Source organism: Dipodomys merriami, unplaced genomic scaffold, assembly GCF_024711535.1.
Source record: "Dipodomys merriami isolate MVZ:Mamm:240054 unplaced genomic scaffold, mDipMer1.0.p SCAF_2, whole genome shotgun sequence".
Lineage (NCBI taxonomy): Eukaryota > Metazoa > Chordata > Mammalia > Rodentia > Heteromyidae > Dipodomys > Dipodomys merriami.
Genome location: NW_027203381.1, coordinates 70,480,760 through 70,500,815, shown reverse-complemented (window position 1 = coordinate 70,500,815; position 20,056 = coordinate 70,480,760). Strand labels below are relative to the sequence as shown.

General features: G+C 49.4%; 1 protein-coding gene across 1 annotated transcript in view; it reads right to left on the bottom strand.

Annotated features, from left to right (window-relative positions):
* Positions 1 to 9,063, bottom strand: part of Heg1 (heart development protein with EGF like domains 1) — a 92,348-nt gene extending 83,285 nt beyond the window's left edge. Inside the window, exon 1 of the mRNA XM_070028863.1 lies at positions 8,763 to 9,063. Coding sequence (XP_069884964.1) covers positions 8,763 to 9,063 — 301 coding nt within the window. The remainder of the gene's footprint in view (positions 1 to 8,762) is intronic.
* Positions 9,064 to 20,056: the final 10,993 nt, after the last annotated feature.

Sequence of the window (20,056 nt, the reverse complement as noted above, 5' to 3'; positions counted from 1 at the left end):
GTAAACCACCAGTGAGTGACTTGTGGGCCCCAACACACTCCGACTCCTTCATACACTATTGAAGTGCCAGTCGCTCATGCCTTTAAACCTACTTATTCAGGAGGCTGAAATCCAGAGGATCATGGTCCAAAGCCATCCTATGCAGAAACGTCTGCAAGACTCCATCTCCAAAACAGCCAGCCTAGTCCCGATTCAGCTCTCCATTGAAGCTGAACTGGCTTGTTTTTGTTATTTCTTTCCTCTTTAGCCTGTTTCCTAGCTGTGTTATGTGTTATTTGCCTGCTGTAGGCCTTTGTAACAACTAGATGCCTGCAGCCTGTTAACTGTATAATAAAGACTCCAATATTCTATATTTCAAAAAAAAACAACAACAAACCAGCCAGCCTAAAGCCAGACTAGAGTCATGGCTCAAGTGGTAGAGAACCAGGCAAGCAATGAAACCCTCAGTTCAAACCCCCAAACCAGCCAAGAAAGAGGGGGGGAGAGAAGGAGGGAAGAAGGAAGGAAGGAAGGAAGGAAGAAAGGAAGGAAGGAAGGAAGGAAGGAAAGAAGGCAGGAAGGAAGGAAAAAATTAAGGATGGAAGGCTCCAATATGATCATGGTCCCTCAATGGACTTGAACTCTTTGCTTTCAGAACTAAGTCTCGAGTTGTGTGGGGAGGTATCAGCTATGTGGCTCCAGTGGTAGAGCACCAAGGTGCTGGGTTCAAACCTATGGCAAACAAAGAAATTTTTTTTAAAAATATGTCCTCATTCCAATAAAATGTCCAGAGGGCAAATGGGTGTGTGTGTGTGTGTGTGTGTGTGTGTGTGTGTGTGTGTGTGTGTGTGTGTGTGTGTGTGTGTGTGTGTAAAACAAAACAGTGACTAGTATAAATCAGGCCTGGTTTCCACAGTAGCATCACCAGTACTGACAGGGCTCAGGAGTAGCAGGTACTGAGTAGACAGCATTTACAATCCCTGAGGAATTAGTAGCCCATTGGCTAAATAACTTACCAAAGTCCTACTGCTGGCAGGAGGCAATGTTGGGAGTCGAACTGAGGCCATGTGACCCCCCCCCCCCAGCACAGAAGCTGTGACTGCAAAGCCAGCAGAGCGCTCAGTCACACGCTAGCAAAAGATAATTCCCACTCCACACAACCCTGCAAGTCTCAGCACATGGCAATGACAAATGCCGTGTGCTCCCAGAGTCTCTAAGGTGAACCCCTCACCCCCCACCCCACCAAACTGTTCCCATCCCCTCCCACCACCCTTAGAAGGGAAAGAGTGCTTCCCCATGAGGGCCTGGCATGACCATCAGCAGTCAAAGCCTTGCACAAGAGACCCCACCCCCAGCCCCAGGTCCCCAGGTTACAGCAAGTACCTCTCTTCTCCATCGCTCTCCATCCTCCAAAGTAACTGCTTTGATTCCAAGGACAGAAGTGACAGCCACCTTGGCCTCTATTTACCCATCTCCCTCCTTGGCCTTCAACTCCCCACTTAACAAAGAGCCATGGAGGAAAAGCACACCAGCCTTTCAAATCCGTTCCTGCCTCCAGCAGCCCAGTTCCTTCCTCATGCTGGGGTGGGGTGGTTATTTAGGGTCTCTTGGGAAATCAGAGCCTCTCTAGTGCCCAGCTTTCCAGCAACCCTAGGAAGGGGGCACCCAGGGTCTGCCATGCCATTTGACCCTTTATGTCAGAGAAGTTCAAGTAGCCCGGAGCTAAAATACAAAGCACAAAGAATGTGTCCATTTTTAGCAGCTTTGATAGGCTCAGCAGACGTCTTCCAGCTCCTTCACGGGAATCCCATGACCACAGTCCTGAGCCATGTGCAGCCTAGGGCCAGCTGCAGTGCCGGTGGGGCACCGAGAGGAAAATCTGTCCTCCTTCCCTCTGTTCTCATGACCCTTCACGATCTGACTCCTCTGGGGCCAGACTGCTTGTTTTATAATCCTGAATAGGTCAGTTTGCCCTGGCATTTATTCCAGCACCCTCTAGAAGGATCCCTCTGCTATAGTCCTTAGGGACAGAATAAATAGGCATGTCAAATATGCATATGTATAAATATCTATATGTTGGGTACAAGTAGCACAGGCTTATAATCCCAAGACTTCACATAAGCAAAAAGGAAAAAGTGGGAAGTGGCGCTGTGGCTCAAGTGGTAGAGCGCTAGCCTTGAGCTGAAGAGCTGAGGGACAGCGCCCAGGCCCAGAGTTCAAGCCCCATGACTAACCTAAAACAACAACAACAAAAAAAAAACTGGCATAGATAGCAAGTGAGAAGCAGAGCGAGTGGGGGGCAGAGCAAGTGGGGGACACAGTGTCCAGACAGGTGACTGTGCAGACTTCACAGCTATATTCCAAGGGGGAAGGGAACTTATTCCTAATACAGCGTTCTTGGGAGCTGTTAAGCCTTAGAGTGAGGTGACCTTAATTACATCTTATGGAGATCATTCTGGAATAGGGGGAAGGGAGGGAAGGAGGAAGGGAGAGGGAGAGAGGAAGAGAGAGAACAGCGAGAATGAGAAAGAACAAAAGTGAGTGAGAGGACAGAAAGAAACAGTTCAGGACTGTGTGTATTTTGTACTCAAAATAGAAAGAATCCCCACCTACCCAAAGATTCAGAGGAAGAAAGAAGCAGATGGGAGGTGGAGCCTGGGTCCAGGCTCAGTGGGCAGTGCTGCCACTTCCTGACCTGGGAAGAGCTGGGAACGGACCCAGCTCGGGGAGTAGGAATGAGGGATGTTGATTCCCAGGTTTTCCTTTCTCCTCCCGATATTCAACTCTGCCACAGGGAGGTCCGTTTCTGCTGTGGTCCATGCTACAGACAGATCTCACCCTGCCCTGCAGAGCACCCCACTAAATGGCTCAGCACCAAATCCAACAGCCTTTCCTAGGGCCTCATTCTTCCTCACCCTCCGGCTCCTTTTTGTTTTTCATTGAAACAGGATTTGAGCCCAGACAGGCCTCAAACTCAGCAATCCTCCTGCTTCAGCCTCCTGAGTAGCGGGGATTACAGGCATGCACCAACACATCAAGCCTCCCGGTGCCTTGTAACTGGGAAAGGACAAATCCAGGCAGAAGTGCTCATTTACTTTCACAGGTAAGCTAACACTGTGAGCTGTATTCAAATGCTACCAGTCCACAGCCAGCCTCCAAACTGCCCCCCTCCCATGTGCCCAAGTAGAGCCTCTTCCTCTCATCATCTACCCTGGATTTCCAGGATCCAGGAAGAACTTGTTCCCTCCCCCCGCCATGGCTCATCAATGTCTGACCCAGCACCTGCCCAGGTTGAACCTGGTGCAGGTGTCTCAGTATCAGTGGTTCAGTTCCACATTCCCAATGGTCACAGAATTCCTTTACTGGACCTGCTGCAGACTTTACCATGAAAAGCTGCGGCAGAAGCTGCCTCCCTAGAAGGGGCCCATCTTCTCCATGCCGCCTTCTCAGTACCCCTAGTAGGGGTCTTGCTAGGTCCTCCTGCCCAGCAAGTATCTCTCTTTCAAGGTCCATCATTCCATTCTTGACTGTGACCCGTTTTGTCTTTTTCAGTCCAACTGTTTGGAATCTGCTGATGCCAATAGCCTCTCTTCAATAGCCCACTCTTCTATTGATACACATCCTAGTCAACTGGCCTAAGCTAAGTGGACTCCATCTTTCTCCATGAGCTAGTGTTCTCTCATTCTTCACCCTTACTCTCCAATGCCCCCTGCAGCCTCCCCTCTGATGCTGCAACCAGCAATCTGCGCCATTCCTTAGGTCCCCATGGTCTCCTGGTGACTTCTCTTTGGTTATGAATCAGCAATGCATCATTACTTCACTGTTTGCACTGCTGATGCTTGGGTTTCAACAAGATGTTCCCTGGGGCATTGTGGAGATGCCTACAACCTACAGTGTCACCCGGCACATGCACCACACAGAGAAAGGCCTTAGTAAATATTTCCGGATTTATAAACCAAATGGGATGCTGATGGAGCCATCTTCCACGCTCCAACAAAAGGGGGAGGGAGGGCAAATACATGATAGACACATCTTTGTTTCTACTTTTGAAAGGTGATCGTGAGTGAGCACAAGAAGACACAGATATTACAAGAGTTTAAACTACCTGAATTTAACCTTTCCGCCCATTGAATAGGTATTCATAACAACTAACAATGGCTCATTATGTCAGCCATTGCTCTTCATTCCCAAGAGAGAGACCCATAAAACCTCATTTCACATACTCAGAAGGATCATGGCTTGAGGTCAGCTGAATTAAAAGAGAAAGAGGGGGAGAGAGGGGGAGGGAGAAGAAGAGGGAAAGGGAGAGGGAGGGAGCGAGAGAAAGAGACACAGACAGAGACAGAGAGAGACAGACAGAGACCCATCTTTAGAAACAAGTGGAGTATGGTAGTTTACACTATAACCCCAGCTGCTCAGGAAACATAAGTAGGAGGATCCAAATTTGAGTCTAGCTGTAGACAAAAACATGACACTCTCTCCAAAAAAAAATCTAAAGCAAAAAGACCTAGGAGCATGGTTCAAGTGATAAAGCAACTTCCTAACAAGCATGAGGCCTTGAGTTAAAACCATACTACCATAAAAAAATTCATTTCAGTTAGGTTGATAATAAATGTGGCTACCTCCAGAATAATATATGGTGTGGGGTACAGTCATAGTATTTATATAAAGTACTATTTTATGCATTTATAAAGACTTGATATCTTTTTTTCTTTTTGGTCGGTCATGGGGCTTGAACTCTGGGCCTGGGTGCTGTCCCTGCGCTCTTCAGCTCAAGGCTAGTGCTCTACCACTTGAGCCACAGCACCACTTCCGGTTTTCTGAGTGGTTTATTGGAGATAAGTCTCACGGCCTGGCTTTGAACCTTGATCCTCAGATCTCAGCTGCCTGAGCAGCTAGGATTACAGGCGTGAGCCACCTGCACCCAGCTGACTTGAGACCTTTTCTTCAATCTTTCCTCCAAATTGCCATGGCCACCTCCTTCCAATTGTGGTCTACAGAAAAGACAAAAGCAAAGGACTGCAGAAGAGAAGGGGAATGATGTTGAGCTATGGAATATGCTAGAGACTTAGAACACCTGTGGCCCCATTGTACAGATGAGAAAACACTTTATGCTGTCGTTCAATGAGCAAATGGATTTAGCTATCCCTCCTGTATTTCCCATGTAAGCTGACTACGCCCTCCTGTGAAAAGAGAACATTACCCCTACACTAGGGTATTTCCCAGAAGGTGAAATGGAGTAACAAGTGTGTAACCATACAAAGACACTCAAAGGCTAGGGGGTTAGACGAGGGGGGAGGGAAATGGGCCTTCTTCCCAGTTGCCTCCCCAAGATTTTTTGACAAAAGAGACATTAGACATTTGCTCCAACAACTCAAACCTCCTAGAGAGAAGCTGCTGAAAAAGGCAGCAATACTAGCTAGGGAAACTGCAGCTCCATCTGTTCTTTGCTTCCTTTAAAGTTAACTCCAGGACACTTTGCCAGCAGGCTGGGCAGGGCCACTGCAAGGCAAAGAGATCACCGGGAGGGCAGAGCTTCTGCCCAGGCTCTCTGTAGATGAGGAGGCAGTAACCACTCAGCTGGCATTGTGCGACATCCAGCTCCCTGTGATCCCCAAGCTCCTGGGCAGAAAAAGCTCAGCTCAGCATTCACACACAGGTCAAGGGAAGCAATAAACGGGTTCTTGCAAGTTTAAGAGGATGTGGCTTCTAAACATACACACAAGCTCTTCCCCACAACCCTCCTTCTGTGTGGGGCAAATCAAGCAGGCTTTCAGGGAGTCCTCACCCCCAGGACAGAAACCACATTCCTGGGGAATGCCACTCCCTCAGGGGCGGCTTCTTGCCCTCAGCAGTCTTCACTGCACCTTGTAATGGTGCTCAGGGCAGCCAACTAAATGACGAAATTGGACTACGAAGTCAGAGCAATTCAGGCGACAGCTATTTAACAGCTCAGAAGGGGCTGGGTTCAAAGCGCTTCCTTTACTCTAGGGAGCCACATTTTTCTAAGATTATTCTTCCTTGGGCTGGCTGCTCAGCGCCTCAGCATTTCCCCTTTGGGTGGGAAAGTTCTTTCTCTGCAAGGATTTTTATTATGATTTCCAGCCTTTTTCCCACCCCTACCCCCCTTTTATAATGAACAGCCAGCCTATGGATGGAAAACCCAAGCCTATAAACTAAGTCTCCAGGTTAGCACTGTGGCTTTGAGGCCTGGAGTGGTGGGAAAATGTGCAGAAAGAGGAAAATCTCTAGGTCTCAGCATCCTGTCACCACTGGCTGAACAGCAGCAAAGAATGACAGCAGGGTGGCAGGTGGGCAACCAAAGCCTAACAATGGCTACACAAACAAGGGCCGCCCTCCAGGGGCTTGCAAGGTGACACAGACAAATCAAACACATGCCATGGAAACACAGTCACCCTGACAAGTAAGAACCCTGAACTCTGCCTCAAGCTGAAGGGCTAGAAATAGGTGAATGAAAAGGACATCGCGGGTCCCTGCTGCTGGGATGAGTGTATTTGGAAGCCCAAACCACAGCAAGAAGTGGCTGTGCATAATCTTCCCCACTACCAAGAGAAGCACAGGATTTGTCAGACTCTGGGCTCATAACCAAGAGTACCCCCACCCCCTCACACACAAAGGCAAGGACACAGAGGCTGGGTAACCATCTGTCAGGGTACTGGAGAAGACAGGAGTGTGCACAGGGCACAGTGGCTCTACAGGAACTCTGGAGGGACTTTCTGCTTCAGACTTTGCTGCCTTCTGAAACAACTGCCCGTCCATAGTGATTTCTGATAGCCCAGCAGCATGGGCCAAGAAACTCTCAGGACTTTATTAGAGGACAGACTCAATGAGATCACCCAGTCCTGATTTGCTTGGTTATTTCTTTCTCCTTCCCTGAGTGACACTGTTCAAACCACTCTCAGAAAACAAGCACAGGTCATGCCTGGATCCTCTGCCCTTTCAACAGATCATCCTCACCCCCAAGATCAGGCCTTAGGCCAGAGAAAGAGCAGGTAGCATTAGAGTGGTCTTCAGGGTAGGTACCAGATCTAAGAGACCATCTGAAATAAGACTGCTTTTGGGACTCCCCTTCCTGAAGCCTCCAACATACCTCCTTTAAATGAGCCCAATAAGAAAGCAGTGTTAGTTACCTGGTAAGATAGGCATGGGTCACATAAGGCCTTGTTCTTATGTTGCTCCAGCCTAATTATCTCCATGGTCCCTCTCTCTGCATTTCCCATCTCTCTGCCATCTGTGTGCACTGCCAGCCAAAGGAGGAAGGAGATCCCAGTGCCAGCCTCCTCTGACCAGGCCCCCACAAGTCAGAATGTCTCTTCCTGAGGCCCCTAGGCTAAGAAGCCTGAGTACCAGCCAGAAACACCTGCCTCTCTGTCCTGAGTGTCCCCTTCAAATGTCCTCAATCCCCAGTACTCTTCTGTCTAGAAAACTCATAACTGCCCCTACAGTGGTCCTCAGATACTTTTCTACTTCAAGACCATCCAGAAATGTGCTCTTTTAAGATCTTACTTTCTTCCCTTGTAGTTTAGGGAAACAAGTGATCTATGGATCTATGAATCCCCTCCAGATCGATAAGATCATTTACAGTTTTACAAAGATTTTGGTCACTTTTCTCCCTCTCCTTCCCTTACTATTCCTTTTTCTATCTTAGTCTGGTGACTCAAAAATTGACAAGGATTTGACAGTTTGCAAGGATGGAATCTTGCGGACCATGGAGTTGACAGGTTTTTATTCCTGGGGCGGAGAGGAGCTTTGCTTACTTAACTCTAGAAAACACCTCTAGGTTGGGGGAAGCCAGCTCCATGATAGTTTGTGAGGTAAGAGAAAGCAAATGAATTGAAAATTAGGCAAAAGTCTCATTGACCGTCACCCAAACTCCAAATCCACGTCCGGTGTAGCAGCCAGGGAATCTCTTCCACGGCACCCTGCGAGTGGGTGGCCCGTGTCGCTGCACAAGGACAAAGGCTCACACACCACGTTGCTGACTTTGTTCAGAGCACTTTCTGTTATTTTTACTTTCATTTCGTCACATCAACCACCAAGAGGCGGGTCCCTACCGCCTTGTCACAGATGGAGAAACTGAGACTAAAAAGAAGAGGCCATTCCCATTTACAATGGCATTATGTTCCGATTACACCCAGTCCTTGGCATTTTCTCCCCGACCAGCCCAAGGAGCTGGACACAAAGGCAGCCAGGAGAGGTCAACTCCCTGCCGCTGATGGGGACAGGAAAGGGCAGGGGAAAGCGTCGGGGACCCGCCTGGGTCAGCGATTGCCAGGCAGGGGAACCAACCTTGGAGCCTCCCCCCACCCCCTGACCCCCGCCCCAGGTTTCTCTGCTTTCAAAGTTTGCACCCGTAGGACGTTTTATTCCAAACTACATCCTTTGTCCCTTCCAACATCCCAAGCGCGACCCACACCCCGTGACCATCCGTGGTTCCGTCTGAAAAGTCGGGCTCTGTCTCTGCACGGCGGGGGGGGGGGGGTGGATGCGCGCGGGACTGGGGGGCCAGCAGCCGGAAGTTCTCGCCCCAGGATGGGAGAGGCGCTTTGGGGGGGTTCCCCCCGCCTCTCTCTCGTTCTTGATTTCTGCTTTTGTTTCATGAAAGGAGGGACGTAAGGACCCCACGGGAGAGCTAAGTTTTCCCGCAAAGCTGACGGTTCCCAGCCCCGGTACCCCGGCACTGCCCCACTCCCCGCCCGACCTCAGGGTCCCAGGCGCGCGGGGAAGGCAGAGCCCCGGACCGGGCTGCATCTCTCACTCACCCGCGCTCCCGCCTCGGGGGTCCCCGCTGGAGCGTCCCCGCCGAGTGGCGACGCCGGGCCGCGGGGGCGCGGGGCTGGGGGACGCGGGCCCGCGGCGCTCCCAGGGCGGGGACTCGAGCTCCGGGCCGCGGGCGGGCGATCGAGCCGTGCCCGCGCCGGCGAGGGGCGCGCGGCGGGCCGGGGAGGGCGGCCGGTCCCGCGTCCCGGGGACGGCGGGCGGCGGCAGCAGCAGCAGCAGCAGGAGGAGCGGCGGCAGCAGGAGGGGCGGCGGGGGCCACCGCGAGGCGCGCGGCGAGGCCATGGTGGCGGCGCCCACCCGCGCTCACATGCCCGGCGCGGGGCAGCGCGCGTCGGGGAGCGGGCGAGCCGGAGCGCGCGAGGACCGAAGTGGGGCGGCGAGCGCGCTCGCTCCCCGCCTCAAAAGTTGTGGGAGCCGCGGGAGGGCGGGCGGGGGCCGGGCGGGCGCGGCCCGCGGCTCGGCCTCATGCTAATTAGCCCGGGCGGGTAGGGCGGGCGGGCGGCTCCGCCTCGGTTGACATCACCCGGGGCGCACGCCGGGCCCCGGGGGCGGGGAGAGGGCAGGAAGGGGGCGGGGGCGGCCCGGGATCGCCTCCTGGCACCCCGATCCGCCGGGGGAGGTCAACCGAACCTCCGCGCCGCTGGCGTCTCACGCACACGCGCCCCGGAGCGTCGCTTGTTCGCTTGGGCTTTGCAGGCAAATGTAGAGTTCAAAAGAAGAAGAAGGAAAAGGCTTTGGGGATCGGTTGCCCCGGTCCCCAGCTCCCTCGGCGCACGGCAGGTCCGGGGGGTGAGGTTTGCAGAGCGAGCGCTCTGACCCGAGAGGGAAGTGGGGCCCGGGCCCTGCCCCCCCCCCAAGCTCTGCCCTCACCCCGGCCCTCCCTGGTCTCCAGTCCTGATGCTGAACTTGCTTTAACTCCTCACCAACCCCCCCCATCCCCATCCCAGCAGAGAGCTGCAATCCGCCTCTTCACCCTCCACCCTCCCAAGCCTGGACTCCCTTCCCCACCTCACCCCTGCCTTTGGCTCCCACCAGAAGTTCTGCCGAGACACCCAGGCAAGGCCGCAGGGATCAAGAAAACGGTGGATCCAGACTGGACTCCGGCAAACGCATCATCAGGAAAAAGGGCTGCACAACTTACAAACACCAGGATGCGCGGGACATCACTGAATCTTACGCGAAAGCTTCGGAGAAGTTCAAAAGATTCAGTGTCAACACATCTGGGTAAACAAAAGTCCCGCGTGTGTCCATATTCCCCTCCTAGTAAACAAATAATAAAACGCCTAAATGAAAAAGACTTCATTCACTTCAAGATTCTAAAACTAAGCCCTACACAGTGGCTCATACCTGTAATCCTAGCTACTCTGGAGGCTGAGGTCGGGAAGATCTATAGTTCATAGGTGAGTCTGTGTCTTAAGATCCCTGCATCTCAACCAAAACAAAAAACAAACAACAACAAAAAAAAAAAAACAGGGTGTGGTGGCCTGAGTCTGTCATCCTACGTATGCAGAGAGCCAAATAGGAGAAATCTTGTCCAGGCTAATCCTGGTCAAAAATACCAGACCTTATCTGAAAGATAAGGCAAGTGAAAAGGGCTGGTGGTAGAACACCTGTCTTAAGAAAGTCCAAGTCCCTGAGTTGAAACCACAGTACCACTCCCCTCAACATTCTAAAACGACTCAAGAATGAAGTGACTTGTTTGTGAATGACTGTATGTCACCACTCATCCTAGTCTTCTAATTCATAATTTGTGCTTATTCTCAATGAAATGAATACTGTTGTTCCTCAGGCATCTTGTCAAGTATGAAGGGGTCTCCTGACTCATATAGTCAGGAAAGTCTGAGACTGGACTTCACACTGTAGACTGGTCTCTCCCTCCCAGCACTCCCTCCCACTTCTCTACTCTTCTCTGTCTCTTCTCCAGATCTCAACGACCCACCTCCAGGAGAATGAGCTGAACATGATGTCCACCGGCTGCAGACAGGCCCAGGCCAGCTTTCTGCTGACTCAGTACAAGTGAGTCATTTGGCAGGCAACATATACAAAGGCTGTTTAGACCCAAGGATCAGTAAACAGCTCACCTTAAATGAAGGAGGAAAGACTCAGTTTTCTTTCCTCTTGTTTTTGTTTTAAATAATAAGAAAACAAGTCCAACTTTTCACCTCTCACATAGAATTCCCAGATCTTTCCAAGAAAGTTCCAAGCAATTATCTCCAATGATCCCCACAGGTAACTTGGTTTACTCTCAGGGACCGTTTTAAGTTTTCTGGACTCTTGTTCTCTTATTAATACACAGGACTGCACAGCTGCCCAGACCCAGCCAGACAAGTTCTAACAGCCCAGTCCACCGTGCTTAGGGGTTCTGGTCCTTGCCCCTTCCTCTCCCCCTTCCACAGAGAACATAATCTCACACTAGTTGCCCTTCCAGAGCCAGGGATGTTTAAAGGGTTCCATGGCCCTTCGAGGCTTCCCCTGGGGATATACAGATCTTACTAGAGAATCTCACCTTTCTAGCCAAGCCCCAGGGGGCAAATTTCTACCTGCCACCTGCTCCTCCCCTTGAAGCAACACAGGTTTATCTGTCTGTAATCTTCTCTCTGCCTTCTAAGTCAAATAAGCAAGTTCATGGTAACCAGCTGCTAGGATAGGCTTCACTAGTGCATTAGGAGAGGGAAGCAGGACAAACCTGCAAATGTTGATCACAGTGGGCTGCTCCCAGCACTTTCTATCTCCTAGGATGAGCAAGAACAGTTAGCAAGGCAGTGTGAGGCAGGATAGATACCTTGGAAAAAGTACTAAGTTTAATTTTAGTTCTTTTGCTTCTTTCTCTTACTTGACCACTATATAATTGTGACCTGGTCCTCAGTTTCTTCATATGTACACACACACACACAAATATATATATATATATGGGCTGGGAAGGTGGCTCAGTGGTAGAGCACTTGCCTTGCATGCCTGAGACCCTTGGTTCGATTCCTCAGCACCACATAAGAAAAAAGCTGGAAGTGGCGCTGTGACTCAAGTGGTAGAGTGCTAGCCTTGAGCTGAAGAACTGAGGGACAGCACCCAGGCCCAGAGTTCAGGCCCCACGACCAGACCCCCACCCGAAATACACACACACACACACACACACACACACACACACACACACACATACACACACACACACAGAGAGAGAGAGAGAGAGAGAGAGAGAGAGAGAGAGAGAGAGAGAGAGATTATCCTAAATTATCAACTAGCCCTGATGTCTTAAGGTTTAGGAAGAACCCTATTATGGCACAGGAGCAAGGAGGAATGAAACAGGTGTCTTAATGACATCGGTAACGTTCCCTTTTCAGGGATGTGAGAATTCAGACAAGATTCCTGGTTATCTCAGATGGCTTAGAAGAGCTTTTCTCTGAAGCCAGGAGGATAAATCAGATGACCCCCCCCCCCCAGATCCATTCCAGCTCTGGGAGTCTGTTGATCCAAAATAAAACAGAAAAGAAGATAGCTCAGATGGAATTCCTGGGCTGTGTGTGTTAGGACTGGGGCATTCCTAACCTCTGCAGGGGAATGGAGGCACTCCAAATGATTGACAGTGAAACCAGCAGGAGTCCAGTCAGTGCATGCGACATGAATACTGCAGGGACTCAGAGCTTTTGCAAGGGCTTTCCTGCCTCTACTTGTCTTATTAGATTAGGATTAGGTTATGCTGAAGTAACAAAGAGGATCCTCAGATGCCACAGTTTAACACTACAGTGTTTCATTCTTGTTCACTTAATAGCCTTAAGCATTGATGTTCTGGACCTGTGTGCAATATGGTGGCTCTGCCATTCTATAATATATATCTTTCAAAGTTTTCCTGTGAATTGTCATTCCAATGAAACAGAGGTAAAGAGAGCATGGAATTGTCAGTGGGAATGGCTTTGCCACACAGGCATGCTTCACTTCCTTTACATTTCATTGAACAATGGTGATATGGTTCATCCAACTGCAAAGGTGGCTGGAAAATGGAGCCTAGCCATGTGGGCAAAGAAGGTTTAGGGAGACAGATGACAATTTCTACTTTGCCACTTGATGACAGGAGGGCATGAAAGGGAAACTAAAGGAGATTCATCTCTCTCTGGCTTCAGTTTCCTTCTTTGTACAAGATGACCTCAGGGTCCATCTGCTCTGATTTTCTGGAGGAAGGTGATATCCTGCGGCAAAGGCAGTGAGCAGCCTGAGCTCCTGCCACTGCGCCCTCAGCTCCAGAACTCCTCCGCTCACTGCCCTGCCTGGAAGACCCAGTAGAAAAGACCTTGGGTTTTCTCCAAGTTCTGTCCCTGAGCTACTCTCATTCCCCCGCCACGCCAAGTGATCTCTGTTGACCTCAGTGTCCCCAGTTGTCCAGTGGGGAGGAAAACCATTGCCCTTTGCTGCCTCTTCAGGGTTGGTCTGAGGATAGGATGAGATGACGGTGCAGAAGCACCAGGAGGTTTCTAACTGAAACCCTCTGTGTGCAGTGTTCTTAGTGCAGCCAGACCCTTTCATAAGGCGACCTTCTGAACACATCCCCAAGTGTGCCTCTGCAAGATGTGGGGCAATGCCACTCTGCATGGCTGGGATACAGTGGTGTCTGCATGGCAGAAAATCCCAGGGATGCTCCAGACTCCGGGAGAGTAGAGTGGTAGAGAGTCATTAGACACCTGTCCTCCGACATCTTGGTTAATCTGTACCTGGGGCAAATGAGTGGGGCTGGGGCAAAGCCATCTCCTCTGGCGAGCCTCAGGCAGACACTCCTCACCCGGCACCTGCTGGGTCTGTCCACGTATCCTCTTGTTTTGCTTGTCCCTTCTTTTTCCCAATCTACAAGCTGATTTCTGATGCTTATTTGCCATCATGTTCCTGAAATCCAGCATAGTGGTGTGTATGTGTTTAACTTAGTCGTTCAATAAGTATTTTCTCTGAGATTTCACTGTGCCAGGCACTGTGCTGGGTTTGGGGTGAGTCTCTGATCTCATAGAGTTATGACTTGGAAGAGACAGTCAACAGAAGAGTATCAGTGTAAATTTCTTCCTTGTTGTTGCTTTTTGTTTTGGTCCAAGATTGGGACTCAAACTTTAGTACTTTCACGCACTTGCTAGTGCTCTACTAACTGATCCGGTCCTCCACTGTATTCTTCAACTGCTTTGTTAAATGGCAATTCCTTTAAAGATACTTAAAGATAATAATAAAAAGAAGGAATGTATCAGTGTAAACTTGTCCCTGTGAAAGGAGAGCACTCAGGAAAGTATAAGACTTCCTGCAGACCAAGGATTGAGCTCTGATCTGAAGCCTATAGAGACTATTAACCAACCCAAGGAGGATGGAGAAGAGTAGGCTCAAGGCCCTGGAGGCATAGGGGCTGGGATAAATGTAAAGGACTGGAAGAAAGACCATGTCACTTGAGCAGAAAGAGCAAGGAATGGCAGGGAAGTAGGTGATTGTGGAGACAATTCCATCCAGATTAGACAGGCACCAGCTGCCCATTAAGCATTTTTGCTTTATTTTTATAAGAGTTCCGGGAAGGCATTGTAAGGTTTTGAGTCAGGAAGGTGGGTATGGTGGGTGGTAGAGAGGAAGAAGAGAAACTGGAAGTCATCCTTCTTACTGTAATAAGAGGAATAATTAGAAAGAGCTGATGCTTGAACTCTTGGAGTCCAAGTGACAAATGATTGTCCTTAGGAGTGATAGCAGAATGTTGGAGAGACTGTGGATCTAAGAGACTATAGGAGGTAAAATCTACCAGTAATGTTGGTGAATGTGGAGGATGAAGGGGAGAGAGGCAAAGATTTCCTGAGTTTCTGGGTTGTGTGGGGGGAGGGGGAAGCATGTGTGAGAACTAGGTTTTTGAGGTCAGAAATCACTGACTTGGTTTTGGACTTGAGTCTGTGGTAACTCTGAGACATCCAAGAGGCAATGTCAAATATGTGTTTGAGTCTGCAGACTTGGAGCTGTGAGAAGAGCTGAGAAAAAGAGTTTGAGGTTTAGATCTATGTACAAGGAGATGAGATCACCTTAGGGAAGAGTGTTCTAGTCCAAGAAGAGGTCTGAAAATAAGCCCTAGAGAACCTGACATGACACACTGGGGAGAGAGGACAGAGCCAGAAAGGATCCTGGAAAGGAGCCCTGGAAATGGAGAGAGAGCCAGAGGGAGCATGCGTCACCAGAGCAAAGGGAAGGTGGGTGTTGGTCAACACGACACGAGGCTGCCGAAGGTCAAGTGAGGTGAAGATTGAAAATACCCATTGGTGTGGCCACACTGATGACCAGTAATGCTATCAAGCAGACACCATATGGGAACTGTGAGGAGGAGGGAGAGATGATGGAGCCCAGATGGTGGGTAGAACTGTCAAGATGTTAGGTTTGAAGAATGAGTTAAGATGGTAATTATGGGGGACTAAGAGTAGGGAAGCACTTACTAATTTCACCGGATAATTTGGACATGGAAAAGATCTGCTGAGGATGGAGAAGGTCAAAGATCTCAGACAGTGAAAAGATGGTTATAGGGGGGCTGGAAATGTGACTTAGTGATAAGAGTGCTTGCCAAGCATGCATGAAGGCCTGGGTTCGATTCCTCAGTACCACATAAACAGAAAAATCCAGAAATGGTGCTGTGACTCAAGTGGTAAAGTGCTAGCCTTGAACAAAAGAAGCTCAGGGACAGTGTCCAGGCCAAGAGTTCAAGCCTCTAGACTGGCAAAAAAAAAAAAATATGATGACAGGTAGGAGGGGAGAGAATCTGTGGTCCAAGAGGAAGAACTAGCTTTGGGAGATTGGCAAAAGGGGAGCTGGGCATAACTGGATTTGTGTGTGTGTGTGTGTGTGTGTGTGTGTGTGTGTGTGTGTGTGTGTGTGTGTGTGTGTGTGTGTGTGTGTGTGTCTGTGTGTGTGTGTGTGTGTGTGCCAGTCCCAGGGCTTGAACTCAGGGTCTTGGCATGGTCCCTGAAAAATTTTGTTGTACTACTTGAACCACAGCTCAACTTCTAGCTTTTTTCTTTTGGAAGGAGGGTGGTGAAAAATGGAAATATGAGTTTCATGGACCTTCCCATCTGAGCTGGCCTTGAAGCACGATCCTCAGACCTCAGCCTCCTGTGTAGCTAGAATTATAGGCATGAGCCACCAACACCCAGCGGAGGGCCTGGACTTGTGCCTGAGGACTTCAGTTTTCTTTGTAAACAGGAGATGAGGCTATTTGATGAGCCGGAAGGGACTGAAGAGGAGGAGCCTGTGGGATTTCAGATGTTGAGACATATAAAATGAATTTCTTATCTAGAACTCCCATTACAAGTCACCAGGAACAGAAGCTTACAACAGAAGTGTATCCTCTCACAGCTCTGGAGGGCAGAGTTCTGAAATCAAGGGTGAGCAGAGAGCCATGCCCTGTTTGAAGGCTATAAGGCCTTGTCTCCTCCCAACTTCTGGTGGTAGCCAGCAGTCCTTACTGTCCTTTGACTTGTAGTCTCTGCCTTCATCATAACATGCTGTCTGTCTGTCTGTCTGTCTGTCTGTCTGTCCTCTAAGGACCCACTCAGTGCATTTCAGGCCTACTACGACCCAGTATGGGCAAAGAGAGAAGGCTCTCACTTGATTGCATCTGCAAAGTTCCTATTTTCAAATAAGATCACAGTTATAAATACCATGGGTTAGACCGTGGACATATGCTTTTCTTCTACAGTGATAAGTTTAGGCGTAGTAGACATGACCTAGACCTTGTCATGGGTGGGACCACCCAGTGAGGAAAAGGAGTCATCCACAGCCTCAGCGGGTCCCAGCTTGCCCCACTGGGGAACAGCTTGGAGCTGGACATCTCAGCCCTCCTCACCCCAAAAAGGGTTTTCCAGGAACCGAAACTTCTGATTCCTCTATTTTCCTTCTCATTCCCATCTTAGACATGGTCCCTGCATCCCATTGGGCCTCTTTCTCTATGCAGAGTTACGTGGAGAGCTTTGGTGCTAGGCTGTGCAGCTGGCCTGCCTGCACAGGAGTCGGACCAGAGGAGATAGAATTGCAAGCCCCAGGGGACACATGCTGTTCTGATCAGAGCTTCAGGAAGCCTGAGGCCTTGTGATTTTTGAGCAAAAGACTAGAAGAATACATCCTTCTCCTTGTTTTTAATCCCTCCAGAAGAAGCCTCATTGTCCTTTTTCTGGAACGTCAGCAATGACCTATTTTTGTCCAGGGAGAGTTTGGGCTGCTTGCTGGGGCCCAGGCCCAGGGCTCTTCTTTCTATTTCTCTGCTCAGCGGTGCTGGCTTGGCTACTGGAGTGGTTACCCTTCAGGGCCAAGGTGAGAGGGCTGGGATCCCCCTGGGAGGAAGGGCTGCTCATACCTTGGCCAGGCTCCCAAATCTCATGTATAGTGGCCCTGACTCCAACTTCCACAGCTTAGGGTGGGTCCTCAGATGACCTTCCGTTTCTTGTCTGCCCATCAGGGAGCACCAGTCCATTCCAAACAACATTCCTCCGATAAAAATCGGTTACACACTGTAAACGCCAGGGAGCCAAGAACATTCTCTTGTGCACAGGGACTCTGATAAAGCCCATCTTATTTGGCAAAACCTTCCACCAAGTAACATCCTCCCTACAACAGGCAGGGAAATTCCTGGGATGCCTTGATACAGGGCAAAGGGGCCAGGGCCCCAGGGAAGGAGCAGAGAACCCAGAATGTGAAGTTCCCCTTGTGGGCACTAAGGTTGAAGTATTCAGCCCTTAGTGGAGTTGCTGAGCACTTCCCAAGTGCCAGGGAGTCACGGGGAAGACCATGTTCCCTCTGGCTCTCCACAAGCAGAGACACACACCTGCTTCTCCTCACCTGGGCCAGGTTAGCGGTCAACACATTCTTCCAACTGCCCCAGAGCCATTCCTCTCTACCCAGCTCACGCTGTAGCCTGTACCCACTAGAATCTCCACCCTGATGGCTTTACCAGGGGGTTATTTTCCTTTTAAGTAGTTGTACAAAGGGGTTTCAATTAAACAAATCAGGTTATGAGGACAGGGCACCTTGATCAATGTCACCCCTCCCAATATTCTCCTTCATCTTTCCCAGATCCATTCATACCCTCAAGTTACTTAGTTGAACTTATTACATAATGTATATTGAATACAATGGCTGTATTTGCCCTCCCTTCCTTTCTTCATTTGTTTCCCCCCACCCCCCTTGGCCCAGCAAAACATGTTTCAGCTTCCTGGCATTCATTTTGTTCAACTGTTCGTTAGTTGTTCAGAGGAGTTACTCCACTGGCTTCTTCCCACAGGCTTACTTTCTATTCCCAGCAGCCTCCTCCTTCAGTCTGTGTCCAAGCAGCTCATTCTTTCCTTAGGGCTCAATACCACTGAGCACTGGCCATCCATGTCTCTTCTCTGCCTCTTCATCAGTCTCTTTTCTTCACCCTTCCTCTGTTCTTTCCAGCAACTCAGCCCTTGGTTTTTACCCCTTTCCTTTCTGTTTCTTCTCCTTAATTGGCTGTTGACACAGAACTAAATTTATTTTTCTTAAGTTTGTGGAAGATATTTTTCACAGTTTCTGGTTTTAATCTCTTAAAATTGGTTGAAGATTTCTGTCTTGTCTGAATTTCCTACAAGAGCATATGTAACTATTTAAAAGTTTGTATTAAAATATGACATCCTGGGGTGTGTATGTACATGTGGTGTGCTGTTCACATGTGCCGAATTCCATGCACTCACTCCCCATGTTCACAGCATGGCAGCCCCACCTCCCCCATTCCAGTTACCACTACCCCAGACAGCCCAGGTATAAAAAAGCCAAAGTAGAACTGTGGCTCAAGTGGTAAAACACCAGCCTTGAGTTAAAAAGCTAAGGGACCAGTGCTTAGGCCCTGAGTTCAAGCCCCAGCAATGGCACCAAAAAAAAAAAAAAAAAGAGAAAAGGAAGAAAGGAAGAAAAAAGAAAGAAAAGACAAGAGAAAAGAGAGGAAGAGTGGAAGGGGGAGGAGGGAAGAGTGAAGGGGAGGGGGAGGACAGGAGAGGAGGTCTGAGAAGGGGCTTGTTCCTTTACAAAGAGCACAGATCAAAATTCTCTAAAACAAACACAGTAAACATTTGTATATCAGGCTTTGTGGGACATGTGCTGTCTGCTACCTCAGCTACCAATGTTGCCATGGTAGTATGGAGGCAGCAATAGACCATGTCTGAATGAATGGTGTGTGTTCCACTAAAATTGTATTTCAAAGACAGACACTTAATTACAACACTTAATTTTATGCTATGCAAATTTCAACTCAATTAAAGCAAAACAGAACCAGTCCATGTGCTTGATTTGATCCACCAGGCTGCGGTTTGCCAGTGTCTGCTTTAGAGAGAGGGTTAGGATGGAGGGACAGAGGACGAAGTTGAGCACTTAAGAGGATGCGGGCCTGACTGCTTTCCATAGGGACCTTGAACAATGAATGAACTGAGTTCAAATGTGATTCTGCCACTCACTAGCGATGGGTCCTTGAGTAAATTTCAGTTGTTCCTCTGTAAGTTGTATCTGTAAGCGATATGTAAGCATGCCATTGTATAGAAGACATTTGAGCAGTACCTTTGGGGAGTCCTAGAACCAATTCCCTGTGGATAACGAGGCACAACTCCATATTTAATTTTCCTAAGTCTCAGTTCATTCTATAAAACAAGGGAAAATAACAGTAACCGCCTCACTGAGTTGTGAGGATAAAATGAGACTGTGAGTGTCTAAGAATAGGGCTCAATAAAGATGTTTGTATTTGATTCTTAGGGATTGACCATAACTTGCAGGACCCCAGCTACAGAAAGGAGCTGTGACCAGATTGCCCAGGATGGGCATGGACTCCCAACAGTCTGAGATGTGGGATTGGAGAGGAGCAGGTGGGATCTGAGGTGGACATAAAAGGAAAAGGGCTCTACCAGTCATCAGATGTCATTGTATGCACACAACATGTGCACATACAGGTCTATCATCCAAGAGAGTCTCAAGTACAAACACAACTGTGCTCACACATGGACACCAAGGCATGCAAACCAACTCGCTAGTTCTCAGTGGAAGGGAGGTCTAACGGACTTTGTCTCTAGCTTATCAGGGAGACCGTGGGGGAAGTGACATCACCATGCTGTTTATTGGGCTCCAGCTGGAATGACACGCTGACCAGCCCCTAGCACAGGGGCTCTGGGTTGGGATTGCTACTGCTCACCACAGCTTGGAGCTGATGAGGACTCAAGACTCCACAACCCAAAGCCTTCTACCTGTGCCTCTCACACTTCAGGGAATCCCTTGCTTAAAATGTGTGTGGACCCAG